Below are 26,026 nucleotides of genomic sequence, written 5' to 3'. Positions count from 1 at the left end.
CGACAGTGAGTGCCGCAAGTGCTGCGATAGTTCTGCAACGGAGTTTTGGTGACCGAGTCCCACGACGGTGAGTGCTGTGAGGAGTGCGAACTGCGGAACTTGCAAACATTGAGTGACTTGATAAACATTTTTAAGTGTCAGTGATTTGTGTTTAGTGTAAATATTAGTAATCAATAAAACTGTGAAAAAAAAAAAAAAACTTCATTGGGCTATCCATTATGAACCCAGTTCTCCCCACAACATTACATAAATCGTAACAGTATTTTATGTATTAGTATGGAAGTGATTTGTACAAAAGTACGGGAGTTATTATCAACAAAATATGTTATATATATATATATATATAATAAATATTATACATATACATACATATTAATATTATAAAGCTGAAGAGTTTGTTTGTTTGTTTTTTTTAACGCGCTAATCTCAGGAACCATTGGTCCGATTTAAATTACTCTTTCAGTGTTGGATAGTACATTTATCGAGGAAGGCTATAGGTTATATTATATTATCAATAACATTAGGGATCCTTACTAAAAGTCCAATTTAGAATCAAATGCGTTGTAGGGGGTTAGATACAAAATGCAGTACACGTACAAAGTGTGTGTTGACAATGCCACAGGCGCTAGAAGTTTATTTCCTATTGCCTATTAACATTGTTGCCATGCACTAGATGCCTAATCATTCTTAATTTTCCCATACAAGTAAAAAACACCCATGTGATATTAACAACGAAGTAATCAGTACCCTCATAAGAGTTCAATTAGTATATAAATACTTTTAATCACTTTAAATCGCAAACCTAAACTATTGTTTTTTTTTCTCTCTGTGTTTAATTTTTTTTTTCTTTTACTAGAATTATTTTTATTATTTTAAATTAATTTTCATTTTTTGGACCATCAATAATTTTCCTCTCCCGTTACAATTCTGACAAGGACTTGTGTGTGTGTGTGTATATTATATATATATATATATATATATATATATATATATATATATATATATATATATATATATATCTCTTAATATATATAAATCTCGTGTCACAATGTTTGTCCTCAATGGACTCCTAAACCACTTAACCGATTATAATAAAATTCGCACACCATGTGCAGTTCGATCCAACTTGAGAGATAGGATAGTTTAAATCTCAAATTATAGTCGCAATTTTAATTTATTGCTATTTATTTGTCTGTTATTATTTGACAGTCACAATTATCTGTTAACTCCAAATGATTCTAACAGATGTCGATACCTTTCGCCTGGGTTGAGTAAGTAATCAATAGATGGCGCTGCTATGGTAAATCTACGAACGTGTCATATAAGCTACATTTTAACAGCATAATTACCACGTGTTGTTGACGCTATAAAATTAATTAAATTTCTTTTGTAGTGAACGAAATACCGTATAATTCAATTATTTCCACTTTTTAAATTTTTGGTGTTAGCATGTTACTTAGACTGAAGTGTAAATTGAATTCATATTATAATGAAGATAATACAGTGAAATTAATCCTGTTTTTTACTTATTTGTGCTTCATTGATCAAAACTTTATAATTTAATTGGAATATATGTATGTAAGTATTATCACATAATTATAAAATTTAATTAAAATGTCAATGCAAAAATGATACACAATTTCCTACACTTTTTCAATAGTTGTACAAATATTTTTTTTTAATTTTTTTATTTAACCTCTATTAAAAAATATTTAGCACTTATTATTTCAATGTGCTATGATAACAAGTTTTTCAGATTTTTTTTCTTATATTTAAACGATTAAATTAGTATTTCAATTCTTATTGAAATTATTATTTAAACTCTATAATTTAAATATGTACATGTCAGTATTATCACATAATTATAAAAGTTAATTAGAATGATTTTCAATTTTTTTTAAAATATTTAAACGATTAATTTATTATTTTCAGTCAAATGCCATGGAAAAAATCTAACCTCAACAACGCGAGCACCAGAGAGGCACGACGCAAACGTATTAAAAGAGATTTGGTCTCATTGCCCCCCCCCCCCCCCCCCCCAATTAATATAACCGTGCGAAGCCGGGTCGGGCAGCTAGTATATATATATATATATATATATATATATATATATATATATATATATATATATATATATATATATATATATATATATAAATAAGTGAAATACTACTCACTGACTCACTCATCACGAGATCTCTAAAACTATACACCCGATTGACTTGAAATTTAGCATAGTTACTCATTTTGTGATGTAGACGTTCACTAAGAACAGATTCTGCGGAAATCTGATCCCAAGGGGAGTTTCGGGGGCGTAATATATCAAAATTTCCAGTTTATGGTAGGAAATCACCATGGCAACGGCTGTTGCTTTATTGATGCTTCATTCGTCTCTATGGCAACGACTATATAGTCGTTAGTGCAGTCCTCATTACCGTTGAAATTTTGCGGGTACTTTAAATATCAAAAATTGCCCTTTATTTCAAGTATATATATTTTACAGACTTGAAACTTCTCAGTAATGTTCCTTATGTTACGCAGGATGACATTTTCCGAAAATTAGATCCCATGGGTGGTTAAAACCAGGCAACAGTGGGTACTTTGTCTGCATGAGAACAGGATTTTGCATTGTTCATGCTTTCTGCGTCTCCATGGCAACGGGCATCGCGCGGCAGTGGCGTACCCACAAGGAAGGGCATGTATAATGAGCGGCGCAAGAGTGATCTGCCTGTAGACTGCCGTAGCGAAGTACGGGTACATCAGTTGTACGTTGCGTGCACGAGTCGGGAAACCATCGGTGCTATTCATTTTCTCTCCGGTACATTATACAGCATTGTAATAAATTTTCACTCAATTTTTTTTATTAGCCATTACTGTAAATGGGAGATATGGCTTAATTTTTTTCCACTAGTATAGCCGTGCGAAGCCGGGTCGGGCAAGTAGTATATATATATATATATATATATATATAGTTGACAATGGTTGGGGTCAATGGACCAAGAAACAAAAAAAAGTATATAAAAATTTTCCAGAAGTTGCATTATGGTAATGGTTACAATAGGTAGTCTTTCTTCAAAGCCTACCTTAAAGCCTTTGATAAGAATTTGAAGTATGTAACTTTCTATGAATAAATTACCAACCTCTTACAATACATTAATCACATTTGTAATTCTATGAGATATATTTTACCTGCTGTCCATCATCTTGATAAAAATGAGTGGCATTTTCCACAATCTTTACATCACTGAGATCTTCAAAAGGCTGTTCCCTGGCAAAGGTAAGGATCTCCCACAGTGTTACTGCAAAAGACCACACATCACTTTTGGTTGTGAACTTCCCCTGAAACAGAAGAAAGAACATTGCTTTAAATATATTATTCTATTAATACCTTGAAACATTTCTTTATATAATCTATGTTGTACCTATATAATAACCCAAATAATAAATTCACTGAATCATACTTATGACAAAATTGTTTTCACTGCAAGTAGGTTTTATTGTAATCTATCTATATACACAAAAATTCAGCCTCCCTATGTTTGTGCTTGCAAAACTTGAAAAGTAGTCAATCAATTGACTTGAAATATTGACACAAGGTTGCATTTCAATGCACAAGTGTTTGTATGGTAAAATTAAAAAAAAAAAAAAAATATGGAAATTTTGTTATTTTTAAAGAAGCATGACTTTTGATAGTATGGTGTTCAGTAATAAATAAACATAAACAGGTTTGAGCATTTTGGGAAAGGAAAAAATGCAAGTTTTTTATTTAATTTTTATACATTTTATTCACATTCTGCTAATATGTAGTATAGAACCTAATTATCTCTGGAAAGTCTATCCAGAAAAGAAATTAGACTCTTCATGGAATTATTATATTCTCCTTGTAATGCACGCGTGAAAAAGAAATTACTTTTATCACCATATTTTGTTTTCACTTGCCATAGTACGTGTTTTACGAGTTGGCTTACAAGAAATCATTGTAAGCATTAGACGATGCATTGTAAGACTTGAGAAATATTCAGGTTCAATTGTGTGGAGCATTGGTGTTAGAATCTGGTGACGTCAGGCAAACACTTCCAATTATACCTCATTCAACACCAGTTGATGAATTGAATGCCTGTTTGAAAGCACAGTCAAGAAAATGTATTTAACAACAAATATGAGAGTTCAGCTTTAAACTGACCCAACAGCTGACATATTTAAAAGACAATTACTTGAGGTCGGTAACGGCGCTGTACCTACAAATTTAGAAACAGAAAACATTACCTTCCCATCTAATTTTTGCAATATTTTGAATTCAAAAGAACAATTAGCAGACAAGGTTTTCCAAAGCTGACGAACTACTTCCACAAACACCACTTATTAGACCGACATAGCATTTGAGTTTAAACAGGTTCAATTTCCAATACGTCGTGCGTTCGCTATGACTATCACTAAAGCCCAAGGGCAATCTTTGCAAGTGTGTGTTTTGAACTTACAAAACAAATACTTTTCTCATGGGCTATTATACGTCGTATGCTCAAGAGTTGGTAAAGGTTTACAAACAATGTGAACAGATTTAATAGTGTGCCTACTAAGGGATTTATGAATTTTTTTGTCATTCAACACCTTTTTCCTACTCATTGCAGTACCTAATTGTTGGTGGAATAAAAAATTATTTCAGACGAAAGTTGAAAAATATATATTAAGGTTTTACAATAATAAAGAATGGACTAAATAGGGTACATGATACGTAAATTATGATTTTTTTAACTCTGCCCTTGGTTTTTCAACTCCTTGTAGCAATGGTTCGTCTTAACAAAAATTGTTTCAGACAAAAGGTTTAGTTAAATTTATAAGATTTACAAACAAACAAAAACAGACAAAAAAATGTAGTCCATCCACTAGTTTTAAAATAAAAAATTGATTCTATGTGGAAAAAAAATATTATGTATTCCTTTACTTTCATTACACACCAAAGTGAAGCAGGGTATTAAATTGAATGATGTGTTTCCTCTGTGAATCTATGTTTGCTAGAATACTTTGATTTACTTTCCTATTCATTTCATACTAAGCCGCAGCGAATCATGACAGGGTTCCTACAGCCTGAGTCAAATTTATTTCCCTGACTTTTCCCTGACTTTCCCTGACCATTCATTGAAACTTCCCTGACCAATTATGAAAAATAATTCAGTTTTACAAAAAATATTGATGTTTTAAATGTGCCCTATTTATATTGGCCTCCTCCTGCACTTCAGCTAACCGTACCACACCTTAAACATAAATATCAGAAAGCAGACACAATCTTAACTAAAACATCCATTTTTGACATGAATATTAAAAAAATTCAAAACACTGTGGTTCAATAAATACGTAATTCAATTACAAAACAAAATGTTAACATGTAACACAAAAATTCAAAAAATTTGAAATACTAGTTACAGCAAAGCTCTTTTTTTTTCAAGTTCTTTTAATTCCCTTTTCATTGCTTCCTTTTTCTCTTCTATTTGCCTAATAAATTTTTTTTCTTCTACTAACTCTTTCACTTGTTTTTCTAACAATATCTTTTCTCCCTTTCTTGTTGTTTCCTCACTTGTTTTCTGTTTTCTTAGTTCCAAATAATCTTGATATTGTTTTCGAGCACTTTTCACATTCTCAATCCCTCCTGCCTGTTGCACTTCATCTTGAATATGGCGTTGTGCTATCACTGTCTTTTCTAGCATGTTTTCAACCAATAGTGAAATTATTAATTGAAAAACCCCCTTCCACAGTTGCATTACCATGGGAGAGCACAAGACATATCTTAATTACTTCCCACAGGTTTTTGTACACTTAACTTCCTCTCATGAAGTTTCCATAGGTGCTATCGAGTCTTGCCTCCTCATTAGTTTCGCAGTGTTCTTGAAACATTTCCCTAAGTACAGTTTTCTTCACATCACACAAGTTACAGTATTCTTTTTTAGCCTTTTCTGCAACTTCATCATCTATTTTGTTTGAAGCAAGTAGCTCTTCTAAAAGAAAAGAAAACCTTTTCTGACCAAGCGAAGGTGAGTGTTTAATAATCGAGGGATCTAGAGAAGACAATCCTCTAACTGCTTTGTACTTCAAAGGACATCTTTCTTGAAGTTTGGCAGTCATGGCTGTCAACATACCACGACAATCATGCATAAACTCAAGCTTTTCTCTTTCCGTTACAGAGGTTGATACTTCTGCAAGAAAGCGTTTTGCTGCAAGTCCAACATCAACTTTATTGCTTAGGATCAAATTGTATGATTTTTTTACATCGATAGAGAGCAGATTTGTTCTAGTACACTTTATCACGTCAGGCTTTACACAGTGGTTCATAATATCTCTCAGAAGTTTCTCCACTGCTTCAAAAATAAATGGACTCATGGGTTTTGAAGTTTGAAACTTCTTAAGAAAGGGCTCACACTCATTTGCAATTGTCTTGCAGAATGCAAATTTACACTTTACAAATGGATCACGAGCGGCTTCAATCAAGGTTTTTGCAACTTTTGTCTTCGGAAGCTTGGCTACATTAACAAATTTTGCAACATGATCCCATATCTCTAATGCTCTTTTAAGGCACTTGGCATTGTCTAGCCAACATACATTACAGAACTTCAAAGGAAATATTGTGAATTCTGTCAGCTCTGTAAATAATGCTCGCCAAGCTGGAGAATCATGGAAAAGAAAATATAAGTGTAGCAACAAGGTACTAATGTCCATCCAACAGATTTAATGCCAGTTTTCAAAGCACAATGAACCACATGCAAACTACACGTTCCCAGATTGAGTAATGTGAAAGTTTCATTGCTTGTGGTGGATCTGATGTGTTCTTGGAGACATTTGAATTTCAAATTGACGTTGGGGCCATCCATAGACACCTGTGTTATTTTGGAAGGTGACAGAGGAGCAATTCCATCCAAAAAATGCCTAAGCAAATGTTCAGCTGTGCTTCTATCAAGAAACACACTATTTAAGTATCTGGTAATAACCATTTGTTTTTCTTCATCCCAAAACCTGATTACTATGTCCATTTGTCCTCGCTGAATTATTTTGTTCAATGCTTCATCAAAACATAATACAAAATTGTCGCACAACTTCAAGCGATCTAGCATATTCTGCTGGAAGTACGGTGCTAGCCCGTGAACAAGAACATACGCAACTTTATCTCCTCCTAAAGTTAATGCATTGGCAACTGCACTATCAGGAAACATCATTTTAAATACAGTACTTATGTTACTGCAAGAATTAAAAGACATTTTCTTGCACACAACCTGTAGACTCCAAATAATCTCTGCTTTCATTGCATCTTCTTTTAAAACATAGTTGTTGAGATTTCTTTGAGGCACTACATTCTGTAGACTAGTGACAGTGTTTATCTGAAGCTGAGTGCATTTTGACGTGAAGACACTATTTGAACAAGAAGAATCACTACTCTGTCCCTTGTCTAGGTTAACGTCTGAAATTGCTGTTGATCCAGAACAACTTGCAATATTACCTGGCGTCTTTATGAACAAAGAAGACAAAAAAGTCTGACTTGTCGCATCTCCCACCATTTTCAAATAGGTTGGTCCTTTCCCATGAGAAACTAATGCTTGCTTTCCCATATTGCTCAAGTTCAAAGTCTTTTTACACACACTACAAAATGCTTGAGTATTATGCCCATCTACAGGATGCACCCATGCTGAAAAATCTGGAAACAGAGCTGGGTTCAGCCACAGCTGATTAAATACAGTTTTTTTGTCAGACATAATGACCTGTAACAGTCTTTACATAATCAACCTGGAATAAAACAAAGTAGGTGGATGGTTACACACAAAAGCTTACTACTCCACATGCAACAAACAGGTAGCCTTCTTTTCACAGGCAAGAGAGCCACAGCCACAACCCGAAAAGTTCCGAAGTTTACCGAAGTGAAAGGTAAAGTTAGGTTCGGTCAGTTATATAAATAAAAGTTCTTTCAATTTTTATTTTCTAGGAGGTTAGGTTAGGTTCGCGTTATTTAAAATACTATATCACCGTAAAATATATAAATCCTTGAAATATGGTGTTTTTTCATGGGCGATCGTTCCATGTAGTGAAAGGAACACATCCGCGTAGCAAATACAGTTTCTCACTCCTTGGCAAACGTTGGCAACACATACTGCGCACCGCTGTGTTGGTTTGGTACCAGTGATTTTGGGCTTTGTTTTTGTTTACCTTGACGTAAATTTTTGTGCTTTATTGACATGTTCTACAGATAATTTATTTATGTTTATGATTAATTTTCGCGATATTCGTGCAATGGCGAGTGGTCGTGAAAAAAACGCTGTAATAGTTAAGCAAAAATGGAATATTTCGAGGTAGTTTGACAACCACGTTGGATCGCGTGTGGCCTTAGCCAAGGCATTGAGAATTTCTTGTGTCTACATTAAACACAATAATTGTTCATAATTGAACGTCCATCGAAAATGCCGCAGAACAATGTGGACCAATGGCAAAAAAAATTAAAAAATATCAAGTTGTTAATGTTAGGCCTATAACATATTTTTACTTAAGTTTTAGGATTGCCATTAAATACTAAAGTTAATTGCAAACAAAAATAATATAGTTATTGTTGTAAAACTTTATTACATCAAGCATTGACTTGAAGAATAATTACAATATCTATCATCATGTAGTTTTTAGTAAAATTTTACTTTCCCCTCAATTACACTTTCCTCCGAATTACACCTTTTTTTCTGTTTTCCCCTTGAAAAGTGTAATTCAGGGGTTCCACTGTATTTTTAAACAAACTAGTTAAAGTGTTGGCAAAACACTATTAATGGTAAATACAGCGTAATACTTAATATATCTCAAAACTTAAGACATACAAGCAGAGTTAGTGAACTTCTTTACTACTTTCACATCTTCATTCACCACTGCATGCAGATGACTGCAGTAACCTTCAAAAGATACAGTGAGCGGAACAGAATGTATTGCAACTAGAGATGATGTATGTACATAGCTAATTGCCAGACCTATGATGTTTTTTGATTAGATATATTTCTTTCAGAGTTATTTATCGAAATTTTAATTTCCACTACATTTCACTGACTTTATAGCTATCTCCCTGACTTTCCCTCACTTTATAGCTATCTCACTGACTTTCCCTGACACCTTTATTTTTCCCTGACTTTCCCTGACTATCCCTGACATTCCAGATTGTAGGAACCCTGCATGACCAGGTTTACGTAGTCAAATATTAAAATATTGTCAGTAAAAGTTTTTGGAATCAATTTTGGTGATAATGAAATAACAATTTTATAGTTTTCCTTAAGTTTTAAAACTATTAATGATATCAGCCACATCAAAATACCAGAGTCCTCATTTTTTTCACAAAATGTCTTACCAGTTTCTAACAAACCATCAATACACAAATTAATTAATGCTAGTTGGTCAAGAAACTGGTCTAACAAGAGAAATGTTGCAATTGCTGCAGATCTACAAATTTGTGCATTTCATTTAAGTACGTATTTAGAGTATATACAGTGTAAGTAGTAGGATTCAAATCTGTCTATTCATCCTTTCTCTACTGTTTGAAAAATTTACCTATGAGCCTACTTATATACTTTTATATTCATATTTTGATTTTGAAAAATTTGATTTTAATTTTATTTTATACTGTGTAGGTGTTATATGGGAATGTATACTATATGCTTGCATGGGCATGGGTCTATGCAGGGACAAAAATCTGTAGGATTCTAAGTGGGGGCCGACTGGATAACGATTATCATTCCCATCTCACTGTTACCATTTTGCAAGTGAAAGCTGGCCCCCTCAAGGGTTTTTTTTTATTCCAGGAGGGGCCTAGGCCCCCAGGATCATTGCCCATGGGTATATGCATGTTTTTAATAGTGTATTTGTGCATACTGCACATATAATTTTACTATTTATGAATTATTATATAAGCAACATATTTATCTTATTTTATTTACACTATAAATGCATCATCCGAGGCTTTCCTGAAACCCAACACAAGGTGTATTTGGCCTTATGCGTTGTCATGTGTATGTGTGTGTGTAAATGTGCATGCATGTGTGTGAACACTGGCGACTATTCAAACAGTGTGCCACACCCCTGCAGGTCGTAAGTATAACAGCCAATCAGCATTATTGCTCTTAAAAATTCTGTCACTATGTAATTTATGTTATACTACAATTATCATTAACTTTTTCTATCCGAGACAGTTTAACTTACTCAGGGCTGCCTAACCCATGCAATACCAGTGTTTTATGTCATACTAGATGACCCGGTGAACTTCGTACCACCTAAAATTAATTTGATTGTAACTCTTCAAAAGATATTATTAATTTTTATCACCCTTCCAACTCCAATTCATTGAGATCGATAATATAAATCGCATCGCGTACGGCTTGAGTTTTGATTGGTTATTAAATGAAACTCGTTTGTAATTAAAATGAATGCAATGTTTTTATTTTACATGAAAGATAAATGCAGTTAACATTCAATGCAAAGCTTTCTGGTAAACTACGTTTCTCGTTTTGTTTTCCGGCGCATAAATAAACAAAGATGATGGCTTTCCGACACGCGAACACACAACATACAGTTGTCCATGCGCGAAACACGGAAACTCCAAGTTAATTCCGCAAACTTCCAACGACTGGCCTTGAGATTTGTTTATGGTCATCGCGAAGGCAAGACACACGGGGAATTGAAGTCGTTTAAAATCGAATGGCATGTCCTTTGCAATCATCGGAATGCACGGAATCAAAACATCCTCTCCTTTGTACTTTACTGTGATAATAGTCGCCTCGATGACGTTGATCATAAGCTTTTTAACAGCCAGTCTCGTTCCATTGCATAGTCGAGGTTGATTGATGTTACATAACATGATGACTGAGCCAACTTTCAATTGCAAATTGTGAGGTGGTAATCCAGGCAATTCTAGGGAATTCAAAAATTCTGTCGGATAGTTGACTATCTCATCCTGGTTGATAACTGTGTCAACCGATTTGAAGGAAAACAACTGTCCCGGAATGAAATTTTGAATGGACGCATTAAGATCATCGACATCTTTGTTTTTCGCTGCCAATATGGCTCGTTCGCGCAGCCAATTATGGTTTTTGAAATTCTGTTCTACGTTCGGAAACACACGCCAAATGAGCTCCGCCTTCGATTCGGTCAACTGACAGAAATCAGTGGGAAATGTGACTAATCCAGTCGAGATGTCAACTGCAATTTTACCATTACCAGTGTCCAACAATTGCTTCGAAAACACATCTGTATTTCGATCTTGTTGCAAAAACACTTGCATGTTAGTCGTCAATCGGAGTGTCTTCATGTGCCGCCACAAATTTGATGATTTTAAGCACGCGTTTAGTTCGTCAGCTACAGTTGATCGTGGAATAACTGGAAGAGTCTGACGAAAATCACCGGACAGCAGAATCATGGCTCCACCAAAAATGTTTTGATTGTCACGAAGATCTTTCAACGTTCTGTCCAGCGCTTCCAGTGACCTCTTGTGGGCCATCGTGCATTCGTCCCAATGGATCAATTTGCATATCTGTAGAATCTTCGCCATTGCGATGTTTTTGGCGAGGTTGCAAGTTGGTGTCTCGTTGATTTGCATGTTCAGCGGCAATTTCAAGGCAGAATGTGCAGTTCGTCCACCTTCTAACAAAGTCGCTGCTATTACAGATGAAGCCAATGTTAGGACAACTTCATTCTGCAATTGAATCCTTGCCAAAAGCAATGAAATTAAGAACGTTTTCCCAGTCCCTCCGGGAGCATCCTGGGAGTAAATTCCACCAGTTACATTGTTCACAGCTTTTATCAAAGAGTAATATACAGTCCTTTGTTGTTCATTCAATTATGAAACATTTGTTCAAACTGCTTCGGCTAATGCTTCGGTGTCGTATTGTTGCTCTCTTTGTAACTCGTGGTTAAATACATCTTGCATTGGACGATTGGGTGATATCATCCCCAAATACGACAACATTTTACTCGCCATCAATAAACAAATGTCTTCTATCATGATCAATGTCTCATTGTGAATTTCTGCAGTCATTTGCAATGTCGGATTTAAATTTTGGTGACGCACACGATGCAAAACATCTTCAGACATCTCGTCCTTATATTTGACCCACAAATCGTTCGGATTTGAAGGGAAACATGTGGATATGATAATCGCAAACAATGTGCGAATTTCATGAGGTGATAAAGATATGACAGAATCTTTGAGCGTATTATCCCAATGCGAATTCTTCTCAATCAACTGTAAGAGTTGACACGCCGCACGGTAAGTTGCACACAGTTCTTAGTTGTTGAAATGACGTCGGACCACGAACATTCACCAAAAACAATCGAAGATAGTAACATTCGTCATTATTTGGATGCACAGTATATATGCAACTCAGAGCATCTGAGGCAAATACATTTATATGTCCTTCAACTGGTGTTCCTTGTTTCCGATGCTGAAATGATTTCGATAATGTGATCCATGTGTAGTAGTGTGGCATTTCAGCGTACAGCAAAGTGCGAGCGAAAGCACCTACTTGACAAACCGAGAAGAAGCTTGTCAATTTTGTCGACGGTGGCCATGCCGCTCTGTCCGCTGCGTTCTCTGGATTTAATTACACTCGTCCGTTTTCCAGATGTACTGCCAAATGTAAAACTGTGGGGTGTCTTTCGTGGATCGCAAAGGAAAAGATGCGCCAAATCGCCTCGTTGCTGCTGACATAGCGACCCATCTGATACTGAGATACTTCGTCGTTTGCATTTGTTACAGCGAATAGAGCCATATCGCTGCCTTTATTCACATATTTGCATTTGTACTTGATCGACTTGACAGAGTTACAGTATTCCACATTGATGTGAGCCTCAAAAGCGTTGAAAAATATAGGCGAATACGGCACAATCCAACGATTGTCCACTTTAACATCTTGCCCTTTGACCTTCACAACTCCAAATCGCCCATTGTCGGCAACTGATCACCGACGATACAGTGGGTATCCGTTATTGCCTGTGATAGTGTCAGCAATCAGGTCTCTCGGGTATCGCTTGGAATACTAACCATCGATCATACAGGGCGAGTCGTTGTTGAAAAATCCGAAAGGTCCATGGATCATATTCTTAGTCACCACTGCATGCAATTTCGGATCAACAGCTTCAACCGGGATTTCGGCTGAGATAATTGAATCGATTTCATTCGGCATGATTTTTTCTACAAACCAAACCAAAATGTGCGCATGAGGCAGACCACGCTTTTGCCATTCAATGGAGTACATCCAGCAACGAACTTGACCATTCACACGATTCTTTATGATGAAATCCATCAGAGATTTTAATTTTTGTTTAAAAACTCTGACAGTAATGTCATGTCTGTCAACTGAAGTTTGGCTGGTTAGCAGTTCATTCTTGATTTCGATCCACTGGGGGTTACAGGTGAATGTTATAAATAGGTCTGGGCGGCCATATTGTCTAACATACGACATCGCATCTTGTGCGTATTCATGCATGTGGCGTGGGCTTCCAATGTAAGTGGCCGGCAAAATTGTCATTCTTCCTACGTTGTTTGCATCGCCGTCGGCATTAATCGCATCGCGGAGATGAATGTATTCTTCAGATCGGAGCTGCTTTTGGTTCAAACGAATTTATGTCAATCGCTCAGTCTCAATTTTGACATACATGTCAACTGCGAACTGGTGGAAAAGATGGCGACACTTCAAAATGTGATTTATTTCGCCTTCACGAATCTTAATTCTGTATTAATAAAAATCCATAGCACTTACTTTTTTATTGGTTTATGCACCTGTTGGTTGATTAACCATTTTTATGTTGAAATGGTATCCGTCCTCGACCTGCCAAAAGATTAATGGATACTGTAGTGCATCGTAAGTCCTGTGCGTTTCGGACACGCGTTTCAATTCATTGTTCCGACGATGAAGCATGATATCTCTAGATTGCACAGTCTCTCCGACAATAACAACAGCCACTTCGTCGATTGTCGGCGAATTGAACCTTCTTGCGTGTTCACCCAAAGGCATTTTGTCAGCCCTGATTATGATATTATGGCTGTCGGACGGCATCCGATCCAATAAAATTTTGAACAATTTGATCAATTCGTTGTTCTGATGAAGAAACGTTTGCAATTCTCTGACAATTACTTGCTTAATTATCGGATTGTGAGCACAACGCTGATTAACTTCCGCATCCGAATTTCCCATAAAATAAATTTGTAAGAATTGATGGTCCACATCCGGTGGTAACAGCGCTCCTACTAAATGATATATTTGCCCTTGAATCTTGAAAGTGGGCATGAAATTGTCTCGTACAATGTGTGTTGCGCCGAAAGACGTAATTTGAAAACAACTATTGTATTTTTGGATGTTGGCCAGAAAATGGTTAGAATCACTTCCCGTTCCAGAAACTAATGAGTGCAATGGCTCTAGTGGCGGGATCAATTGAGGCAGTTTCACTTTTCCATCCGCACAACATAATCCAGGAGATTCACCACTGAATTTCAACGCCTTGCAATGCAGACAAACGACTGACATTTCTCCAATAGTTACTGACATGTCCGCACCGTAATCGATTTCAGGATCGTAATGGAATGCCGCTCGTTCTAGGTTAACAGGAGCACCGCGTCGGCGCAATCGGTCATGTTCATTTTGTCGTGCTCACTGGCGTTGTGTTTGATGTGCACGAATTCGTTGCATTCTGAATATATTCGTTTGTCGTTCATTTTCAGTCGCTCTCGAACGTAATTCGGACATGCCAACAGGGGCGCAACAACTAAATTTCCAAAGGGGGGGGCAATATACCTTTTTATAAAGAATCATCTATCCCCACTATTCAAGTGGAGGTTCCGGGGGTCCTCCTCCGGGAAAATTTGTATTTCAAGGTTGAAAATGGTGCTATTTAAGCAGTTTTATCATCTAAAAATTGATTACACAGCACTTTCTTTGCCCCCGTTTGCCCCCACTTCAAGGTTTCAGAGGGGGGGCAAAATACCCTTGCCCCCCACCCCTGTTGTTGTGCCCCTGCATGCCAATACGACTATTTTCATTATCCGTCTCTCGCTTGTCATTGGTATGGTTTGCACGTGAAGTAGTTCGCTGCGATTTTGACTGACTTCGACGACCTATGTCAGCTCGTCCTCTCCTTGGCATTGTAATGAACCCTGTAAAATGACACGGAATTGTTTTACAGTCACTCAAATCTGTCAATCTTACCTTGAGATCTTTACAGTATTGACATTCTCAAACTAATTTCTCAAGTCTCGCTAAAACACATTAGAATGAATTAGTGATTATGTCTAAGCGTGCAAAGTCAATTAACCTTAATAATCAAAAAACCTTATTAACCTTAATAACCAAATAAATAAAACCTTAACAACCAAATAAACCTACTAATCAAAAAATCTTGAAAAACAATAAAACCTTACTCACCAAAAAGCCTTGATATAATGATTGATCAAAATGAATGTTCGCAAAATGTAATTAAATTCGCTTTCACCAAATCTATTCTCAAAATCCGCTACCATTTTTTTTTACAAAAATATTTTTTTTTAAATGTAATAGATTCCACAAAACTGCATGAAATGAATTACAGTTATGCATGGTCAGCGAACTTACCTTGAAAACATCACAATATTGATATCCTTAAACAAATTTCTCGAATCTCGTTAATACACATTTGAATGCATTTGTGGTTATGTCTAAGCCTGCAAAGTTAATTTGCCTTAATAGAATGGCTGATCAAAATGTATGTTTTCAAATTTTAATTAAATTCGCTTTAACCAAATATATTCTTAAAATCCACTACCATTTTTACGAAGAAAAAAGAAAGATTTTAAATGTAATAGATTTCACAAAACCGCACCGAATGAATAGATATTTTTACACTATTTCCACAAATAGTTACCAATGAAATATTCACAATTTATATCAAACTTCGCTAAGCGGACGGGTCTCGCCAAGGAGAAGGATAAGAAGTTGACAAATCTATGGCGGCCAAGGAGAACTGACACAAACACGCCAAAAATCAACCAGCGGCTAGTTTGGTTTTCTATTAAAGTGTTTATTAATATATTTTAAACAATTACTTATTTCTGGATAAAATGTACCCTATGTCCTTTTCTGTATCCCTTACAACGTATGCAAAATTTCATGATGATCGGTTCAGTAGTTAAGGCGCGAAAGTGTAACAAAAAAACCCAAAAAAAAATCCAATTTTGAGTTTTTCCTAATTTTTTTTCTCCTAAACCACCCCTGTACTAAGGCTAACAAAACAAAACAAAAATTATTAAAATCGGTCCAGCCGTTTTCGAGTTTTAGCCAGACTAACGCACGGCGATTCATTTTTTATATATAAGATTTCAGTACCCCTGTTTATTCAATATAAATTTTGTGATAACCAAAGGATCTATTTCAGTGGCAAGAATTAAATGTAAATGTTTTATGTCTGAGTGTATGTTTTGTTAATCATGTGATTGGCAGTCAATAATAGCACAGGCTGGCATTAGCATATAACAGTTTTCATCCACCAATGGCAGAGATTACATGTGTTCATTAGGGTGTGATGAAAAATGAGATTTTTTTAATAATTATATAATTGACTAAATCAACATCATAGGCGTACCCAGGGGGGGTGTTTTGGGGGTTCAACCCCCCCCCCCCCCACCAAAATAAAGGCAAGAATATTATGAACACTCATTTTCTGAAGTTTCACACCGAGAGACGAGAGAGAACGTCACCAAGCAGCCCAATTAGTAAGTAAACGTAAACAAATATTAATTGCAGTGGTTGGTTCATGATTGGTCAGTCTAAACTCTCAAATCGTGGTGATTGGTCTATTGAATAATCAGTTCAACTCTACTTTGATTATGTTTTAGATTTGCTTTGTAGAATTGGGCATTGAGTAACAGTAGTGATTGCGACCTAATTTCATACAAAACTCCATAAAACTATTAAAACGTGAGAGGGGGGATGTTTTTTGGTCGTTTTGTCAAGTAAGGTACTTTCATTTAAATACTGTATGTATAACACGAAGAAGAAAGGTTGATTATCGCAAGGTGCTTAATTTTAAACGACGGTTACAAACATTGAAAAGCTGAAATGTAAATTTCTCGCCTCAGATGAAACAGACCTTGCTGAGTGAAACGTGGTATGAAGTTGAGTTTGAGTCAGTAGCTCAAAGGCCTCAACTCAATGCGTGGGTGTTTTTAGCAAAAATTGTAATAGAACAATATAATTTAAGATATATGCATAATATATTAATTTTAATATAATAATAAAATAATATAATTTTAACATAGCGAATGCTGGCGACACCTGACTTCAGCCATCCACCTGTAAGGTTGATACGCCTCCCCCCCCCCTCCCGGACGGTGCTCAAATAAATGAATATAATGTTAATGCCGCCACACGCAGACTACTTCGGCCCCAATACGCCTAAGGAATTTTAAATTCAAAAACTACTTTGAGCAGTTAACAGCATCGTAATTGTGGCAACCAAACATTTAACGAACTATTCTGCTATAATAAATAACAACAGGAGAAAACTTGAAAAAAAGTACATTTTAACAGCTATATTTCCTTTTCAACATGCGCTTATCCTATAAGACCAGGATCTGCCACTAGAATGCGCTGCACAACAAGTCTCCCGTTGTTCCGTTGTTTTGACAACTTTCCTTTCTTGTTCTACTACAATATTTTTTTATAGTCTGTAGTTCAGTCATCGCTAGTTAGTTAATTGGAGTGCAAACATTTTTTTAAACTTTTACAAGCAACAAGTTATTTTGGCCCGCTAATCGTAAGTAAATGATTTAGCATACCTAGTAAACATATTAATATAATATTTTTATATGATAGTAAAGTCCAGAGCCGACCTTTTGCTCACCTCCGCTTAAAAATATTTCTAAATCTAAACGCATGCTGGAACATGTTTAATTTCCAGTCCAGATTAACTACAGTATTTATTTTAAATATTTATTTTACGTATGTATATTTTAATTGTCTTAAAACTCTACGCTAACCCCGCTCTAGGCATTGGCCAGACGTTTGAACAATAGCAATCCTAAGGACCCCTCTAGGGAGTAATGACATTTTAACGTAATTTTATAAATTATGTGTAACTTATTCATATAAATATTTATTGTCAGATGTTGTTATTTTAAATTTAACATATATTATTTTTGGTTCCGGACCATTGTTGAACGTGGAGTTTGCTTAGTTCAATTATGAAGATTGAAACTATTTTAATTCTTGGCCAATCAGGAGCCAGTTTAGAAAATGTATCAAATTTTAAATCAACTGATTTAAGAACAGAAGTTTTAAGAAAATTTAATGGCCTATTGTGTTGAGAAGACGTCCCGTTTTGGACTTAAACCAAATCCTGCAGATATAATAGCTTGAGACAGGCATCCGAACTAAAGGATGACAAAAATCGATGTGCATTTAGTAAAGTTATATTGTTAAGGATTTAACCAGAACGATAGAGTAATTAGGTGTGATAAATATACGTGAGTAAGAACGGCGATATTCATTGAACTGAACTTTATGTGTACCATGCATCCCGCCTAAGGAAAGCATTTACAATATAGCCCATGTGTTATTTATTTGAAAAAAAGTTAAATTTAATTAAATTTTATATTTTTAATTGATTATATATTCTTCACACAACTACACCTACCCAGAGGTATGAGTGTACGAGTCTCTATATATCTACCGACTGAAAAACTTTGTTTAAGCTAAAGCTAGCCGCAAGTGTATATTTTGAATAAGTCTCAATTTTACACCCATGCTCGTTCGTCATAATATTTTTCCATGTCAATGCTGACAACTGTTGAAAACACTTAAAATTTTGGGGGAAAAAAATTTATCATATGTAATTATATTACTTAAATAATTATGTAAAGTAAGTACCTGAAACACATTAAACTCAATTTTTTTTCATTTCGGTATGTATTTTCAAAATTCCAGAATTACCATGAGTAATTATAACACTTCCGTGACAGACCATTTTTTGTTTCAAAAAAGAGCTTTCGAATGTTTCTTTACGTAAGCTAAGAAATAATTTTGGAAGCAGCTAAACAATTTGTCTTATCCCTGGTTGCGGGACAAGGCAGTGGTGAGTCTCAGGTGGGGGTTAAAAACCCTGGGCGTTGCGCGCCTAAGTGTCGCTGTCGAAGATATCCTGCAGCCGCGCGACGCACCTGGCCGAGACGGGCAGTGGCCGTGGGTCTCTGGGTCGAACACCAGCGATGCAGGGTCCTGGGGGACGCCGGGTATGAGGGGGCAGGATATCGATGAGGATGAGGGGACAGGTGGGTGGTTTGATTGGGGAGAGGAGAGTCGGGGGATGGGGGAACAGCGTCTCCGCAGTCGGTAGGTGCTCGGGTGAGTAGGGTACTGGCGCGAAGTCGAAGGAATGCAGGGGGCTGTACGTCGAGCTGGACGCCACCGGGTCGTCAGGTGCAGAGAAGTAGCCCGGATGGTATGTAGGCAGCTGCTCCTGGTCCTTGCTGAGACGGGCGACGCACCTCTTGCCGTGCCTTTTACCAGCCCTCTTGCTCGGCATGTAAGGAGCACCACAAGAGAAGGGGTCGTGGGCAGGAGGATCCTAGAGCGAGCTCTCAAAGGCCGCTCCAGGGGAGGGAGGTTCCTAGAGCGAGCTCCCAAAGGCCGCTCCAGGGGAGAGGGAGGATCCTAGAGCGAGCTCCCGAAGGCCGCTCCAGGGGAGAGGGAAAGGGGGAGGAGAGAGAGAGAGAGAGAGAGAGAGAGAGAGAGAGAAGGAAGGTAGAAGAAAGTAGCAACTCAATTATATCAATTCAGGTTTATTACCCCAGGATGAACTGGGGAGAGGAGCTTTGTCAGGTCTGGTTGGCCCTGCATTTATATACACCAAGAATACATGTTCATCAGGGTATGTGCATACACTTATCCTACATACTTAATACCTATACATACATATCACATTTACATTAGCTTCTACAATTATATTACATATTATTACTACATTCTTTATGTCCATTATGGCTCTGGATGTCCAATGACATGGATGATTTCACTTAATACCCATTCTTCGTGACCTGCCATCTATGAACGGGAGCACTACCGTCCTACTCGCAATGCAATGTTTGCATAGAGTATCAGACGGGAATGTCGTTGATGGTTGCTCTGGGATGCGGCCATTTTGGGGTAGTCAACGAAGTAGGGGGGGGGGGGGGGGATTGGTCGTCGGCTTGGAGTGTAGGCCGAGGCCATAATGGTGGATGTGACAAATTAAACGTTTATACATTTTAATATTATAAGATGTGATATGCATACACCTAGAAGACATTAGGAGGTTATAGTTTCGTCCGTTCATCCGTCAAAAGTATAAAGTTAACAAGCTTTAGATGGACGAGCGGATGAAATTTTTTGGTCCATCTTGGCTGCAGGGAACGTAATTGACGAATTGATGACAGGTAGACGGAGATGACGGGCTATTGTAATTTCGGCCTTATTTGTTAACATCCTTATAATTAAATTATACAGCAATAATTCTATTGTCATGACGTCAACGTATTAGGGATAAGTTTGTAAAGTGCGTACGCAGGTCCATTAGGTTAACTATTTTTTTGGGGGGGGGGGGGTTCTAGGTATTTTAATATTGTAATGTGAACTTACTTAAGTGAATAGAAAGAAAAATTACATACAAATTACAAAACAACAATAGCTCATGTTCAAATTATGAAATTTGAGACTATTCTATTTTTTTTACTCAAGAATAAAATAAATTCATTGGAATGAATTTAAAGGATGAAGGGATACTTCTACGAAGTTAGGTTTTATATTATTTTACTCTTTATTCAACTTAGTGTTTATTTTTCAGCTGGGTCTGTCAAAGATCGCTTTCCTTATATAAACAAACCTTACTAAAATATAATCCATGTTCCTTAATTTTCCAGTTAGCGGATTGTTTAATTTTTAGGTTCAGTATTTTTATTTATTTTTGATTAATAACAATTCTATTTGTTGTTGTTATAGGTTATACTGTAAAATAAAATATAGGAAAAAAGAAGAGAAAAGTTACCAATGAAACGTCTATGGTCTTTTGGAAAAAATGGTGCAGCCGATCATCTAACGAAACACAAGCTAACACAAATGTGAGGATTTCTCCTGTAACATATGATCTAACGACGTCCGCTTCCAATATGTCTGTTCTGGTGGCTATTGCTCCAACGACAGCTTCGCCAGCGACGTCTGCTTCGGCGACAATTGCTTCGGTTAAAACTGCTGCAGCGACATCTCCTCAAAAGATGACTGCTCCAGTGACGTCTGCTGCTGTGGCTATTTCTCAGATGACGAGTGCTCCAGTGGCATCTGCCGCAATAGCTGTTGGTCCGACCACTGCTCCAGCGACATCTGATTCGAAGATGAGTGCTTCAGTGATGTCTGGTACTGTAGCTTTTGCTACGACGACAACTGCTACAGCGACATCAGCTTCGAAGATAACTGCTCCAGTGATGTCTGCTGCTGTAGCTATTGCTCCAACGACAACTGCTCCAGCGACGTCTGCTTCGAAGATGACTGTTCCATTGACGTCTGATGCTGTAGCTATTGCTCCGATCACAACTGCTCCAGCGACGTCTGCTTCGAAGATGATTGCTCCAGTGAGATCTGGTGCTGTAGCTATTGCTCTGACGACAACTGCTCCAGCGACATCTGCTTCGAAGATGACTGTTCCATTGACGTCTGATGCTGTAGCTATTGCTCCGACGACAACTGCTCCAGTGACATCAGCTTCGAAGATGATTGCTCCAGTGATGTCTGCTGCTGTAGCTATTGCTCCAACAACTGCTCCAGCGATGACTGCTTCGGCAATATATGCTCCAGTGACGGTTACTCAAGTTATGACTGCTGTGACAAGTGTTCCTACGACTACTGTACGTTCAGCATCTGCTGCGAGTATTTTAGTTGATTTTGATATCGGAAATTATCGTGACACAGATTTAACAGTTTTAAATGATTTTATTAAAGAAAAATATTAAAAGAGCCCTGGACACCGCCCAATAATTACCAGTTACCTACTTCATCGACCCGAAATTTGAGTTTTCAGCACAAACGGCTAGAAAGATTTATGTGGCTGACGTATTCAGAAGCTAAACAGGGAGCATTCTACCGAACATGTATGGTGATGGGTCATAGTGCTGAAGGTGAAGGCAAAGGACAACATCAACAGTTCGGTAAACTTGTTAATCAACCTTTCTGCAACTGGAAGAAAGCAATCGAAACATTCAAAGCCCATTATCAAACTGGTTACCACAAACAATATAGCCAAATGGCTGACAATTTCTTAAAAGTATTGTCTGAAAAATCTGCCAATATAATACAAATGTTGTCATCCGAAAATAAGAAGCAGAAGCAAGAAAACCGGATGAAACTGAAGTCAATTGTAGGTGCCATTATTTTTTGTGGAAAACAAGGTATTGCATTACGAGGAAAACAAGACTCTGGACGTGTGGAAAATTGGGAAATTAATTGTGCTGATGATGATCTTATGAATGAAGGAAATTTTCATGCTCTTTTGAGATACGCTGTTGAGTCAGGGAATGAATTTTTAAAGAGTCATTTAATTAATGCCCCACAGAATGCTTTATATTCAAGCCCAAAAATTCAAAACCAGTTAATAGAAATCTGTGGCGACATCATTAAACAAAAATTTTTAAAAGATGTAAAGAAAGCCCATTTTTGTGCTGTTTTGGCTGATGAAACCACAGACATTGCCCACGTGGAGCAAGTGTCTTTTTGTCTTCACTACTTGAATGTCAATCATTTAAACAAGCATGAAGTCAGAGAAGCATTTTTGGAGTTTATTCCAACTATTGACATGACAGGGAGAGGTTTGGCTAACCTTATTGTAAGTGGTTTAAAGAAGAACGGAATAGATTGCCGCTATGTAGTTGGCCAGGGATACGACGGGCCAGCGGCAATGAGCGGACTGTTTCATGGTGCTCAAGTGTATGTACGGGAAGAATGCCCTTTAGCTCTCTATGTGCACTGCAGTTCACACTCACTGAATCTAGCAATATCAGATCCTTGCTCTCAATCTGACATCCGCAATTGTGTTGGTGTAGTGCAGTCTATTGGTAGCTTCTTTCATACATCAGCTCAACGTACAGACATCCTGAAAAGATAAATAAGAGAACTTCTTCCAACTGACCACCAAAAACAGTTCTGGCTATGTGTGAAACTAGGTGGGTCCACAAACATAATGCAGTAATTCGCTTCAAAGAAATTTACGATGCTATTGTGTCAGCATTTGATGATACAGCAATGATACAGCGCAGAAGGCATGTCAAATGTTGAGTACGCTGCGATCGACCAACTTTGTTATAGCATTGTTTATTTTGGAGAAAATCATGAGCTATACTATAACCCTTTGTAAACAACTTCATGCAGTCGACTGTGACTTGAGATAAAAGCATTTAATTACATTGATGTAGTATTAGCTACCTTGAAACGTATTAGAAATAACACCGACGACGAGTTCCAAACTATTTTCGAAGCAGCTTCTAATGCTTTGTTACAAAATGGAGGAAACATACAAATGCCTCGCATAGCAAGAAGACAAGTGAATCGCATGAATGCTCCAGCCTGCGATGTTCAAATCCACTACAAAATCAACTCTTTTATCCCATTTGTAGATCATGTAATAAGCCATCTGAGTGATCGGTTTTCCAAACATCGGAAAACCATTACTGCATTATGCAGCATTTTACCCCAAAACTACGTAACTTGTACTAACACAGATATTGACGAGTGTATTGCTACGTATGCAGCAGTTCTGCTAGAAACAAATGCTGCAATTGTCAAAGCTGAGTTTGAAATCTGGCAGGAAGCGTACCACTCTGACAACAGCACTAACAGTGCTGTGAAAGCACTGGACCAATGTGACGCAGGATTGTACCCTAACATCCACTGCCTCTTAAAAGTCTTGGTGACCCTTCCCGTCTCAACGGCAACTCCGGAGAGGACATTTTCTTACTTAAGAAGACTAAAATCCTATCTGCGGAACACCATATCTCAGGACAGACTGAATGGATTGGCCTTACTGAATGTCCACTACAACATCCACATCGACCTGGAGAATGTGGTTACTGAATTTGCCAAAAAAAAAAAAAAAAAAAAAAAAAATAGAAGAATTCTTCTGTAAAAAGTTTGTAAGCTTAAAAAAGTTTATTATAAACAATTATTTTTGGTGTTTATGTTTCTTAAAAATCAGAAGCCCCCTCCCCTCCCCTGAAAAATACCTGGAAGAAACCCCCAAAAAAATATCCTGGGTACGCCTATGATCAACATAATTTTTCACCCCCTGATTTTTAGGATGGTTCGTATAGCATGGGTGGAACTCAAATTGTAGTCAACTCCAAGTGTTGAGTTCTTTGTCACTTCATAAAAAATTGTGAAATGTTTAAAGAGCTGCAAATTATTGAATGTATAAAACTAATCACTGGAGACTGTATTACTATATGCAATAGCATATTTGCATATGGGTTTGCATATTTAGCCTATTTTCATTGGTTATTGCATATTTTTTTACCTAAAATATTGTGATGATGCATATTTTCACTATATTTGCAATATTTTTGGGTAGGATAGTTAATGATTGTTGATGAACAAATGAAATCTTACGTTGTAGATGGCCATATTGATTAGCCGCATGGTCCTTCGAGCGCAATTAGCAGCCGCCTGTCTATTGTTTTGGTAGAATAATATTACGGGAGGTTAGTCGCGCCTGTCAATTGTTTTCAGAATTCAAACCTATGGTTTTTTTGTTAGTTCAACTGTTCACAGTTTGGAATATAACCATACACAACTATCACCAGGCAATTAAATTATGCGTGTTATTGTTGACAGGCTCTCAATGCATTTATGTAGTGTTTTATTTGTTTATACAAAGTTAAATGTGTAGGTACCATACGACCCCAAAAAAATTTTTTTTTTTTTTTGTGGATAGCCGACTATCCTATAATATTTACATATGACTGAAGTGTTTTGTATTGTTGAGTTTGCGAGAAAAATATTCCGTGTGCAAAAAATTTTCAATTGACATGTATGTCAAGACAAGTCTTTGTGTCACATGATTACAAAAGAAAGGCCTAAAACAACAGCTTATAACAGCAGCAAGTAGCAGTAATTCTACTCCAGAAGGCAAACAAAAAAACCTATTTAATATGGATTTATGTGAAGCATTGCTTGCAAGTAATATTCCTCTTCATACACTTACAAATTCTGTATTATTCAAAAATTTTCTCCAAAAATATTGCTTGACTCAAAATATACCAGCCAAATCAACTTTGCATACACATTAGATACCAACAATTTACCTACATGTTGTGGAAGAAATACGCAATGAGCAATGAACTCCAGGATAGCATTAGTCAGTACTTACTAATCAGTGAAAAGTACTTAAACGTGGGCTCTCCAGGCATTTCACATGCTTCCGTTTCTCGGGGTGATTGCTACGTAGTTGAGCGAAAAAATAATAGGAAGCCGTAAAACATGTATTTAATACTCATGACACTCACACAGGAGACATAATCACAACAAAAAAAAATAATTATGATCAGTTCAAAGGCACTAAAGACTAATCCATCGACTAGGTTATGGGGAGGTGCAGCACACCCACGTGTATAGACGAAGTTAAAACTGTCATTAATTTTAGAACCCACAACACAGAAATAAAATTGAATAAAACAGTCTACTGCCCAAGAAAAAGAGAAAACACTTGAAACGTTAATTACAGGACCAGATGGAAGTCAATCAGAGAATTGCAAAAGTTGAAGATCTAGGGGTGCTGAGAGCATCCTACCCTGCGCTGAGATCAGCTAGGTGAGCTCTGCACTCAATGGTAGCAAGTAGGCGTCCACACACCAAACACAGTGGCATTGGGTTGATTTCAGTCTGAGCCACCTAATTATATGCCCCTAATTATGTTTATAAAAATTAAACAACACATAATTTTTTACTTATTTTGGTACTTAAATTTCAAAGTCAATGAAATACTTCTT

The 26,026-nt window shown here is 36.8% G+C and overlaps 1 protein-coding gene across 1 annotated transcript in view; it reads right to left on the bottom strand.

Moving 5' to 3' along the window:
- LOC134527103 (discoidin domain-containing receptor tyrosine kinase B) overlaps nucleotides 1–26,026 on the bottom strand; it is a 1,309,463-nt gene that overhangs the window by 21,125 nt on the left and 1,262,312 nt on the right. The window contains exon 17 of the mRNA XM_063359455.1: nucleotides 3,190–3,339. Within this exon, the coding sequence (XP_063215525.1) occupies nucleotides 3,190–3,339 (150 nt within the window). The remainder of the gene's footprint in view (nucleotides 1–3,189; nucleotides 3,340–26,026) is intronic.

Source organism: Bacillus rossius, chromosome 1 (assembly GCF_032445375.1).
Source record: "Bacillus rossius redtenbacheri isolate Brsri chromosome 1, Brsri_v3, whole genome shotgun sequence".
NCBI classification, from domain to species: domain Eukaryota; kingdom Metazoa; phylum Arthropoda; class Insecta; order Phasmatodea; family Bacillidae; genus Bacillus; species Bacillus rossius.
The sequence above is the reverse complement of the archived record's forward strand: the minus strand, read 5'-3'. Positions and strand labels throughout refer to the sequence as shown.